Consider the following 11,090-nt stretch of genomic DNA (forward strand, 5'->3'; position numbering starts at 1 on the left):
GGCTTAGCCACATCTCCACTGGAATTCAGTGTCTGCCTGCCCTAGCAACAGGAATGGCAACGCAACTGAATCTGTGCACCTTGACTGGAGGTTGCGTAACGTTGGGCTGCAGCACCGCCATGGATCCTTTCAGCCCAGCTGAAGAGTCAGAGTCAGTCCATCCAGACCGGCAAGTTCTGGCCCTAAACTGAAACGCCTGTTTACTTTTCTTGCCTTTGTTTGGCTGTTGTTTTCGATTTTGCTCGATTTCTTTCTTCCTTTTTCTTTCCAGCCTCTGCTCGTTTGTTGTGCGTGCGACTGGAAAGGAAACTTTTTCTATTGAAAGAAGTCCTTTCGTCTTGTGCCCTAGCTTACTACCTGACTGGCCGATTCACTGCCCTACCTTACTTATTAATCTTGGTTTTTATTTCGTCTGATTACCTATCCGTTGTTGAAACGATTCGTGTAAACAGAAAGTCACTGTTAACTTGCACTCTTTGGGCAACTCTGATTAAACCCACCCCACCACCTTCCCCAAATACCCGCTAAACAAGCTGGTAACTGTCCACTGCCGATTCACACAAAACATACTCTTTATGGAAATAACTTCTTGATATTAAAACGCTTTTATCAGATCTGTCAAGCATCAACATCTCAAGATACTCATATCGAAACGGTATGTAATGAATTCTTAACCGGCGTCTTTTTTTCTCCTTCTAGCAATGGTCTCTCTCTCCGCATGAACATCCGTCCATCCCATCCCATCCCATCCTGTCTTGTCTTGTCTCGTCTAGGTTGCATCTGGGGGTGGGCTCAACTCCAAAAAAGATGACCCATGTGATCACGACTGGTTGTGTCAAAACAGCAAGCAAGCAAACATGCCCCGGCAGTAGCTTAGCAGAAACAGGAAGCAAGTCAATGACTGCATGACATTCATGACGATGCCCGCTACCCTACGGCATACGCTACGCAATGCAATGGCAATGGCAATGGCAATGGCAATGCTGCTAAGACCTTTCGTACCTCGTTGCGGTCTGGTTCTCTCCCGGCGATGCCACGTCTACGTCCAGTCGAGTACCTACCTATTGTAACATCGCGACCACTCTCACAATAACTCTGGGTCCTTCCATAGACGTCGATATCATTGGGCTCTGACGGCTCGCTCGTCTTTTTTTGGCCCCCACACCGGGTTGGGCAACCGCTTTCACAAAATTTTAACGCCCTAGCACCGACTTACAACAAAGACGAACGTGAACGGACGGGGAATAGCGACCTGACAGGCACAAATGGGTACGGGTGGGTTACGGAAGCCTGGGATAAACCGGGAGTTTGGCGAGCTAAAGACTACAACGGCTCCAAACACAACCACTTAAATTGATGGACCACTGCAATGACTTAGCCCAAGCATCCCGCCAGCTCCAGCCCAACGAGCGCTAGAGCCCTAGCAGCACGCTTGAGCAGGGTCCCCATTGACTCCATCAACAGGGCGACGAACCAGGGTTCCCTAGTCCAGCTTAGTCCAGGTCCAGGTCCAGGGCGGCTGACAAGACAAGAACGAGGTTTTGGTGCCCAGCAAGTCCAGTTGAGAAGCACATGGCTCGGGTTCACGATCCAGAAACGTCGTTATTCGACTACTGTGCTGATGTTCACTCCATGCTGTCTTTTCTTTTTAGGGCCAAGCTAAACAACACGCACACAACATGATGCCCAGGCTGCTGTGCCAAATAGGGACTTGGGTTCGCAGAAAAAGATTTCTGTGCCGCTATGCTGCTCGGGGCTCATGCAAGGGAGAGATCCTAGCCAGTCAGGATATTGACTGTTCATGATTTTCGTCTCAACAATGGTTTCACCTCGTGCCCAGTTTTACTAACTTATTGCTGCGTTTTAGTCGAAGACATCAATTTCCTCTAGCCTACAAAGTGAAGTTCACATCGGCATCCTGTGACCACGAAAGTTGGCTCTCTTTTGAAAGACTTAGACGGTACGGACACACCCAAAAAGTAAGTATGCATATATACACACACCCACAGCTCCGGTTCAACAAGCTTTCACCGTTGCGATACAACGGTCGTTCGTTGTTTCAGTTGAATCGCTGCTCAGGAAGTCTCTTGTTACAACCGAAAACAACTGATTCTCCACGCCCAACATTTGGGAATAACGTCTGCATCCATTATCTAACGCCTATTCCAGATATTGTCCGGAGTTTTGTCCAGTGACCCATAGGCAAACGATCTGGAACCCCTCACCGCCGATCGATTTCTGCCGCTCCCATCCTACCGTTGCTCGCAGCCGCCGCCTGAATCCACATCACCCCGCCCACACTACTCTGGGCTCTTTGCGCCTGATCCTAACGTGCGCCGTACAGCACTTCTATTTGTTTCGCTACGTTAGATACAACTTTGGTACCCTCCTCCATTAGCAACCATCACTCGATTCTTGTTCTGTCAAGTCCGCACCCAGTTTCACTTCACAAGCAGGCATTTCCCCCGTCTCACTACGCTGCTTTCGTGACCAGCCGACCTCTCGCCTGTCACGCCCTCGTCATCTTTAAGTGGCGCACTGATCAATTCAAATTTGACCCCTCACTCGACGCCTGTTGCGCAAGTCCAGTTCTTCCTCGCCCCTCGTACCAGACCAACGCTTTTTGTTGTGTGTATTTTTTTTCTGCCTACTGAGGTGCACTGCGGCTACAACAAACCTCGTCTTCCGTCTCCCGCATCGTTCCCTCTGTTGCTTTGGGGGCTGCTCGGCATTGTTTTCTGCCCTGTCAGCTGAACGCTTGCTTGTGTTTGCTGCCCTCTTTCTTTCTTACCTACTTACTTTCAGCGCCTTTGCTCCGGCTGTCTCTTACGGATTGTCGTGGGTAGAGGGCATCCCACCCAAGTATTTGCAATGTGAGTGTCCCTCCCTCCATTACCTACCGTCCTTCCCATATCTTCATGCGTCTGCGTTCCTCCCCTCCCTCCCCTCTTCACTTTCTCATATCCACCCTTCTTGTTGTCTCAACTGCGCCCCCTTTAGTTTTATTTACTTGTCTCTCTTACATCAACGCTTCGTTCCTTGCGCATTCTGCTCAGTCACTTGGCTTACATTTGTTTTGAACAGGCTCAAACAACGCCCCTCCTCCAGAGCCCCAACCTCAGCCAGTCGCCCTACTGAGACGTCTACTTCTTCACACACTTACAGCGACGACTCTTCTCAAGAAACAGGTAGCCAGGACTATAGTTCTGACGAACTGTACGACGACGAAGACGACTACGACGACGACGACGACGGTCTTGGCCCGTCCGACTCTGCTTCAACTAGTGACCACGATCAGCATTATCGCCATCACGTACCGGCTCAGCGTCAGCACCAACTTCCTCCTCACCACCAATACCCACCACAGCATCAATTCCCCCCTCATCAGCAGCAACAGCTAGCTCACCATCAACCGCCTTCTCGTCAACCGCCGCCTCACCAGTCCCATCAGTTGCAGACTCGTCAACCAGGTCCTCCCCAGGATCTTTACTCACCTGAAGAGGAGCCTAGACAACCTCATCGTCGACAGCGCCGCGATCGTCAGGCGCCGCCCACCGCCAATCTGGAGGATCCTTATGGATATGGCGCGCCCCTTGGCCGTGGTGGATATGGACATCCACAGGCTGCGGCACGCCCCCCTCGTCCAGGCTCAATGTATGGCAGAGGCCAGCAGCCCGGTTACCAGAATCAAATGGCACCTTATATGGGAGGAGGGTACCCTGCGAATGGCCAAATGGTGCCATTCGGTGGTTACGGAGACCCAACCAGCCCCTACGGTGCTCCTGGCTATGGTGGAGAAGGGAGAGGCATGTACGACATGATGCCTTATCAACAACAACCACCACCACAAAACGGTTTCTATGGTGCCGTACAGCCTCACCCATACAGCTTGCAGGCTCAAATGGCCGGGATGCAACTACAACATCGGTCGCCGCCACCACCTCCTGCCCCCACTGAGCCACCCGCCAAACCCGCCACGCCAGCTCCTCCTAAGGAGGACCCAGAAAAGATTCGATTGGAAGCCGAGATCGCTGCTTTCAAAGCTATGGAGGAGAAGGTAAAGGCTGCTGAGAAGCAAAAAGAGGCAGAGGCACAAATCCGAAAAGAAGCCGAGGAAGCTTTCCATCGAAGAATGGAAGATATGAGATTGGCTCAGGAGGAGGCCAAGAAAGAAATCGAGAAAGCTAGACTGGAGGCAGAGAAGGCAGCTCGGGAAAGAATGGAGGCTGAGCGAAAGGCTGAGGAGAAGCGTGCGCAAGAGCATGCTCGAGCCATGGCAGAGGCTGAAGAGAAAGCGCGACTCAGGTTCGAAGCCGAGATGAAGGCCGCTGAAGATCGAAGAAAGGCTGAAGCCGAGGCTCGAATCCAGGCCGAAGAAGATGCCAGGAAAAAGTTTGAAGCTGCTGCAAAGGCGGCCGAAGAACAACGAAAGGCAGAGGCTGAGGCTCGTGCGCAAGCCGAGAAGGATGCCCGTGAGAAGTACGAAGCTGAGATGAAGGCGGCTGCCGAACAGCGCAAGGCAGAGGCTGAAGCCAAAGCTAAGGCTGAGGAGGAAGCTCGCCTAAAGTATGAAGCAGAATTGAAGGCAGCCGAGGAACGTGGTAAGAGGGAAGCTGAAGAGCGGGTCAGAGCCGAACGCGAAGCTCGCTTGAGATTCGAAGCCGAGCTGAGGGCAGCTGAGGAGAGGAGAATTAAAGAGGAGGAAGAGCGCAAACAGGCCGAAGAGCTTGCACGTGTGCGTTTCGAAAAGGCTTTGCAGGAGGAGGCTGCAGCCAAGGCCGCTGCTGCGCAGAAGGCACAGGAGGAAGCTGAGCGCCTCATGAGAGCTGAGCAGCAAGCTAAAGAAGATGCTGCAAAAAAGGCCGCCGAAGAAGCCGAGAAGCTCAAGAAGCTGGAAGAGGACGCCCGCGCAAAGGCAGAAGCGGATACTCTCAAAAGGATCGAAGATGAAAAGAAAAAGGCCGAAGAAGCAGCCGCCGCCGAGGCGGCTGCGAAGAAGGCTGCCGAAGAGCTCAAGGCAAAGATCGAAGAGGAGACTAAGGCCAAGCTCGAGGAAAGCAACAAGACAGCGGAGAAGGCTCCAATTCGGTTCAAAGACGCCGTTGGTCGCAAGTTCAGCTTCCCTTTTCACCTATGCGCCACTTGGCAGGTAAGTAATGCAGATTCTGGTCAACTAAAAAAAACTCTGTTGCTAACGTTCGTCCAGGGTATGGAAGACCTTATCAAGCAAGCTTTCATGCAGGTTGATGTCTTGGGTCCTCACGTCATGGAAGGCCACTACGATCTCATCGCCCCTGATGGCGAGATCATCTTGCCCTCTGTATGGGAAAAGGTGGTTCAGCCTGATTGGTCAATTACAATGACGATGTGGCCGATGGATAAGTTGCCTCAGTTGGGACCAAAGATGCCTGGACCTCATCCTAAGCATCCCCACGCTATCCCCATCCCGCCTGGACGTCCCATGGGTATGGGTGTGCCCCCAGGTATGCGACCACCTAATATGCCTCCACATGGCCGAATGCCAGGAGGAGGAGTTCCACCAGCTCCGGGATGGTCGCATGGAGACATGCATCCTGGGCCAGTGCCTGATGTTGTTACCGTCAGCCCTGCGCCTGGCAAGCCAAGCAAGTCCAAGAAGCCATCCAAGGACCACGGTTCAGGCATGGCCGGGTTCTTATTCGGCAAGCCCCAGAAGAAGAGGTAAGTCCCTGGCTTTCCCCATGATAAATCACACACAGTACTAACATCCACTGTTTAGGTCTAGCAGGAAATGAAGAGCACTACTTATGGCTTCATGAGAAGATGAATATGCAATTTTGTTTTGTCTTATTAAAGTTTTTACTTGTTAGCAGATACCTCACCGGCATCGGCTGCCGGCTTGATTTGGAAAACGATTTTTTGTTCTTGTTTTTGTTTTGTTTGTTTTGTTTTTCAAGTTGGAAAAAATGAGAGCGGATTTTTGGTCCTTTCCCAACTCACGATTAGCGTTTCATATCGCAAAGGCGTCACAAATTGTCCTATATGCATGTGGATCGGAGTATGATGATGCGATTCGAAAGACGATACTATGGAAAGGGAACGAACGATCCAATGTTGGGAACTTGGCATTCTTCTGGCAGAAACAGGGCCGAAGTGATCAAAGTTCGGGTACTGGCGCAAAGATGACGCCTCTCTTTTTTACTTCATGTTTGATTTGAATATGGCGGACCAGCTCGTTGGATAGACAGGGCTGTTCTAGACACGCGTTATGTAGAATGATTGGAGTATGCAGAATGTTGTTAACCTTAGAATTTTGACTTGGTTATTGTGATAGGATTGCGATTGCTCAGCTACCATGTCTATGTTTGAGTGAGATGTTATGCATATGTACTTAAAAATATCTGAATACCGAGGTAGGTAACGGAAGAGGGGGGTAGCAACGAAATAGCCTAGAGCTTTCGTTGCGAATTCAACTTTTTAAATGCTCGCTTTTCGAATGCCTCTATCATCATGCTTGCTATTTTGTCGGATACTGCGGCACTTACAGCGCCGTAGAGGGGGTTGGTAAACTGAAAGTCGATGGCGAGATGGACTTCTGTACGTGGTGAAGGTGGTCCAGCAATTGACCTTACGGACCAGCGTGTCACTAAGCTCCGGAAGACGGCTGATGCATCAGGCCCTGTACCGCCCGGGACAGTCTCTCCACTGATGGCTTCAACGGATTGACCTGGTACACAGCGCAGCCGACTTGTGAAGATTTCATCAAATCCTCCCCAGCCAACATGCAGGTCGGCGAGTGTAGGATACCGCCGGCCAGTGGTTGGGTCAGGATCAGACCAGCGAGTTACTCGAGAGCGGGAGCAGTATGGAACAAAAGAAGAGTAGGAGTCGACGTCGGCAATGAGATCGTAAAGAGGTTCAGAAGGATATGGCAGAATGCGGTGGGCAGTCAACCTTTGGGGTTCTGAGGAAGGAAGAGAGATGAAAGAGCGGCGCAGATGTGTTGAGGCGCAAGTGAGGTTGGTGATGTTTGATATGGAAGCCAATGGGCGGGGGACAATCGCCCGGCGTGGAAGGAGACAAATAGCCATTGAAAACGGTTATAGTGTTGATTGAATTTTTAATATCGAAATGTCACCGTCTTATAAAGGCCATGGTCCCGCAGTCAAGAATGAATCGTTGAGACAAGGAGGAAAATAGGTAAAGTAGAAAATCTATGATGGTGTTGAGGCTCTGTTGGACGCCCCCACCTAACTCAGTATAACCCGCTAGGCTCTTAGGGGATTACACTACTGTAGAGACTCCCCAACTCGGGCCGTCCTGGTTGCCGAGTCAAGGGCGGTGGTCGGCGGTAGGGATTGATTCCGTCATGCTCGAACAGTAAAGGCGCTGCTACTGTACAGATACGTACTCAACACCAACCCATAACATAGCATCTCAGCAGCACGCGATATCCACCCCCCTTCACTGCTGACCAGAGCATCCTCCTCCTACCGACAATACTATATACGAGATGCGCCGGTCGATCGTTCCCTTGCGAAGCTCCTGAGACTACGTCCCTATCACCTAAATACCTTAGCACTTCCTCCAACGGTCGACCCCACGCTCGCGGGGCAGCTTCTCAACATGTAGGCCGAATTGAAGCTGTGAATATCAACATCTTGGACAGGCGCTGACTATGTTGCGCCAGGTTTGAAAAGTCACTTTACGACCTCATCCGGGGGCTACGGAACCACAAGGGCAATGAGAAGGAGTATATTCAGAAGAGTCTCAAGGAGTGCCGCGCCGAAGTTCGCAGCCAGGATATGGGTACGTTTGATACCTTGTTAGAGCTACATTGATGAGGCTAGTCGCTGACATTAGGTGGTTAGATCTTAAGGCAACGGCGCTTCTGAAGCTCATCTACTTGGAAATGGTTGGGCATGACATGTCGTGGGCGTCGTTTCATGTGCTTGAGGTCATGTCGTCGCCCAAGTACCACCAGAAGCGAGTGGGATATCTGGGAGCTGTCCAGAGTTTTAGGCCCGACACCGAGGTTCTGATGCTGGCTACTAATCTGCTGAAGAAGGTTCGTTGACATCAGATTGTGCTCATCAGCATCAGTTTCGCTAATCATGATTGTTCAGGACCTTGGCACGACGACACCGACAGTTATATCTCTTCCCATTGCGACTCTTCCCCACGTCATTACTCCTTCCCTGGCTCTCTCAACACTGCAAGACTTGCTACCACGACTTAGCCATAGCCACTCGAATATTCGAAAGAAGACGCTGGTGACACTTTATCGTCTCGCTTTGGTGTACCCCGAAGCTCTTAGAGCGGCATGGCCCAAGATCAAGGAGCGGCTCATGGACCCTAATGAGGACCCAAGTGTCACGGCGGCCATCGTCAATGTGGTTTGCGAGCTTGGTTGGCGAAGACCGAATGACTTCCTGCCCTTGGCTCCTCGGCTCTTCGAGCTTTTGGTTGATGGTGGTAATAACTGGATGGCCATCAAACTCATCAAACTCGTACGTGCTTTGCTGTCGCTACTATCTCGCTACTCTACTGACTTCGATAGTTCGCTACTTTAACGCCCTTAGAACCGCGACTTGTGAGGAAGCTATTGCCTCCTTTGACCAATATTATTAGAACGACACCCGCTATGTCTCTACTATACGAGTGTATCAATGGAATCATCCAAGGTGGTATTCTAGGGAACTCCGATGATTCTGGCACTGATGAGATTGCTACACTCTGCGTCAACAAATTGCGAGGCATGATCATGATAGATGGCGACCCCAACCGTGAGTGCAACAGTGCAAATATCGGGACGAGAACTAACCATATCTAGTCAAATATGTTGCTCTTCTAGCGTTCAACAAGATTGTTACGACACATCCTTATCTAGTATCTCAGCAGGAGGATGTGATTCTGGAGTGCATTGACAGCCCCGACATCACGATCCGAATCCAGGCTCTTGACCTAGTACAGGGTATGGTGACTGGCGATAACTTGATGTCCATCGTCAGCCGCCTCATGAAGCAGCTCAAGCTATCTATGCCCAGCCGGGATAAGTCTCAACCAGGGACCCCTCCTAACGATTTCAATGAATCCGAGGATGAGTTCGCAGAGCCGATCCCGAAGCCCAAGACTGAATCGATTCCTTTGCCCGACGACTATCGAATCGACGTCATTGGAAGAATTCTTAGCATGTGCTCAAAGGATAACTACTCAAGTGTTTTGGATTTTGACTGGTACATCGACGTTCTTACACAACTTGTCCGCATGGCACCAACACCTCGCAAGGTTGACGATGATTCAGGCCCGACGGATAAGGCAAGGGCTAATGTCTCGGAGAAAATTGGCGATGAGCTGCGCAATGTTGCTGTCAAGGTTCGAGTGATGAGGTCGACAGCTGTGAGAGCAGCAGAGATTATCCTCGGCCAGCTCAATACCGATACACCACCAGGATATAGCATTACTTCGGGTGCGCTGAAATCAGTAGCCTGGATAATGGGCGAATACGCCTCACAACTAGCCGTTACAGACGAAGGTCTGAATGGCTTGTTACAACTTATCCCCCGGGTAAATAGCTCTGAAGTTTTAACGACAACTCTGCAGGCCGTCACCAAGGTTTTTGCGACTATAGTTGGAGATGAGAGTGAGCCGTGGACAGCAGAGAGGAAGTCAAGGATATCACTGCTCATGGCACGCATCATCCATGTCTTTGAGCCTTTGGCATTGCACCCTAGTCTTGAGGTTCAAGAGCGAGCGGTCGAGTTCACAGAGCTACTGAAGCTCACGGCTGAGGCTGCTTCGTCCCAACCAGCCTCGACAGATGAAGTTGACCAAGACCCGCCTTTACTTCTGACCCAGGCCATCCCATCCTTGTTCAACGGCTGGGAACTTAACTCGGTGTCCAAGGATGCTCAATTAAACGTTCCAGTGCCGTCAGGACTTGATCTGGATGAACCAATTCATGCAAACTTGGCCAAGCTGCTATCGGAAGCCGACTCCATCACATTAACTACCGATGAGTCGGACGAATTCGAGACATACTATCACCAAAGGCCCCCGCCTACAAGCATCGAGTCATCTGCACCGGCCATTAATAGGATAGCTGAACCCAAAGAGGATTACGTGAGTTCCTATCAACAAGCCGACGAGGAGACTTATCTGGACGCGGATATCGTTGCCCGAAGAAAGGCAGAACGTGTCGAGCGCAACAGAGACGATCCCTTTTATATCCCCAGCAACGAGACTCCCCGCACTTCGACTCCTATCCATAACATCCTCCAGAGCAGCAACGGCCCCGATCTGGACATAGACTCTATACCTATCATGCAATTGGATCTATCCAGAGCCGGGACTCCTGCCGCACAGCCTCCACGACCGCAGCCGAAACCAAGACAAAAGGTTGTTATCGCAGCCGATGAAACCCTTGAAGGCAGTGCAAGTGGAGGTCTCCGATCTTATGACTCGGAGAACAATTCAGACAGCCTTTCCAAGTCCAGGGCGCCCAAGACCAAGATAAAGCAGGGCTTACTCGGTGTGGATTCAAGCGGCATTGGGTCGTTCAGTTTGGAGGGACAACCATCAACTGGCCTGGACTACGAGCAGCAGCAGCGCGAAGATGCCGAGATGCAACGAGCTATGAAGGAAGTCGAACGACTCCGTCTCGAGATGCAGCGCGCAAACGAGCGTATTGACGTAGCGCAGGGTGTTGACGTTGAAGGTACTGTCATCAAGAAGAAAAAGAAGAAGCCAAAGAAGGATGCCATTACCGAAGGAGCAGAGGGCGAAGAGGCCAAGCCCAAAAAGAAGAAAAAGAAGGCACCTCGTGCTATGGCCCTAGATGAAGGTGGAGATGATAGTAGTGCTCGCGGCGTCGAGTCACCCGCGTCTGGAGGCGATGTGGCTGTGACCAAAAAGAAGAAGAAGAAGGCGCCGCGAGCTGCCGAGATTCAGGATGAGTAGGGAGACCTTGGGAGAGAAATGAGATGGATACAAGCCGGTTAGAAGACTGAACAAGCATTTGATAGCATAAAAGGGACGCCCAGACACGAGAAGGAGGAGGGAAAGCAAGCTGAATAATAATAAGCATCAAAATCTTGACCTTATTTCGCGTA

The 11,090-nt window shown here is 51.0% G+C and overlaps 3 protein-coding genes across 3 annotated transcripts; 2 read left to right on the top strand and 1 right to left on the bottom strand.

Moving 5' to 3' along the window:
- Positions 1-1,679: 1,679 nt before the first annotated feature.
- On the top strand, positions 1,680-5,774 carry EDB82DRAFT_477610 (uncharacterized protein; the record flags this gene model as incomplete). The annotated part of the gene is made up of 7 exons (XM_065608094.1): positions 1,680-1,715; positions 1,958-1,979; positions 2,495-2,628; positions 2,806-2,873; positions 3,085-5,149; positions 5,207-5,700; positions 5,759-5,774. 7 exons carry the CDS (start codon positions 1,680-1,682, stop codon positions 5,772-5,774), a joined length of 2,835 nt encoding a protein of 944 aa, XP_065463980.1.
- Positions 5,775-6,322: 548 nt separating this feature from the next.
- Positions 6,323-7,219, bottom strand: EDB82DRAFT_506552 (dehydrase and lipid transport-domain-containing protein). Its single transcript, XM_025727496.2, has one exon. It carries the CDS (start codon positions 7,068-7,070, stop codon positions 6,429-6,431), a length of 642 nt encoding a protein of 213 aa, XP_025581957.1. The 5' UTR covers positions 7,071-7,219; the 3' UTR covers positions 6,323-6,428.
- A 175-nt stretch (positions 7,220-7,394) lies between these two features.
- On the top strand, positions 7,395-11,087 carry EDB82DRAFT_506553 (adaptin N terminal region-domain-containing protein). The gene is made up of 6 exons (XM_025727497.2): positions 7,395-7,607; positions 7,670-7,788; positions 7,851-8,047; positions 8,106-8,489; positions 8,540-8,765; positions 8,813-11,087. Coding segments are annotated over exons 1-6 (3,054 nt in total). The 5' UTR covers positions 7,395-7,605; the 3' UTR covers positions 10,939-11,087.
- The last annotated feature ends 3 nt before the right edge of the window (positions 11,088-11,090 follow it).

Source organism: Fusarium venenatum (genome assembly GCF_020744135.1).
Source record: "Fusarium venenatum strain MPI-CAGE-CH-0201 chromosome Unknown EDB82scaffold_3, whole genome shotgun sequence".
Lineage (NCBI taxonomy): Eukaryota > Fungi > Ascomycota > Sordariomycetes > Hypocreales > Nectriaceae > Fusarium > Fusarium venenatum.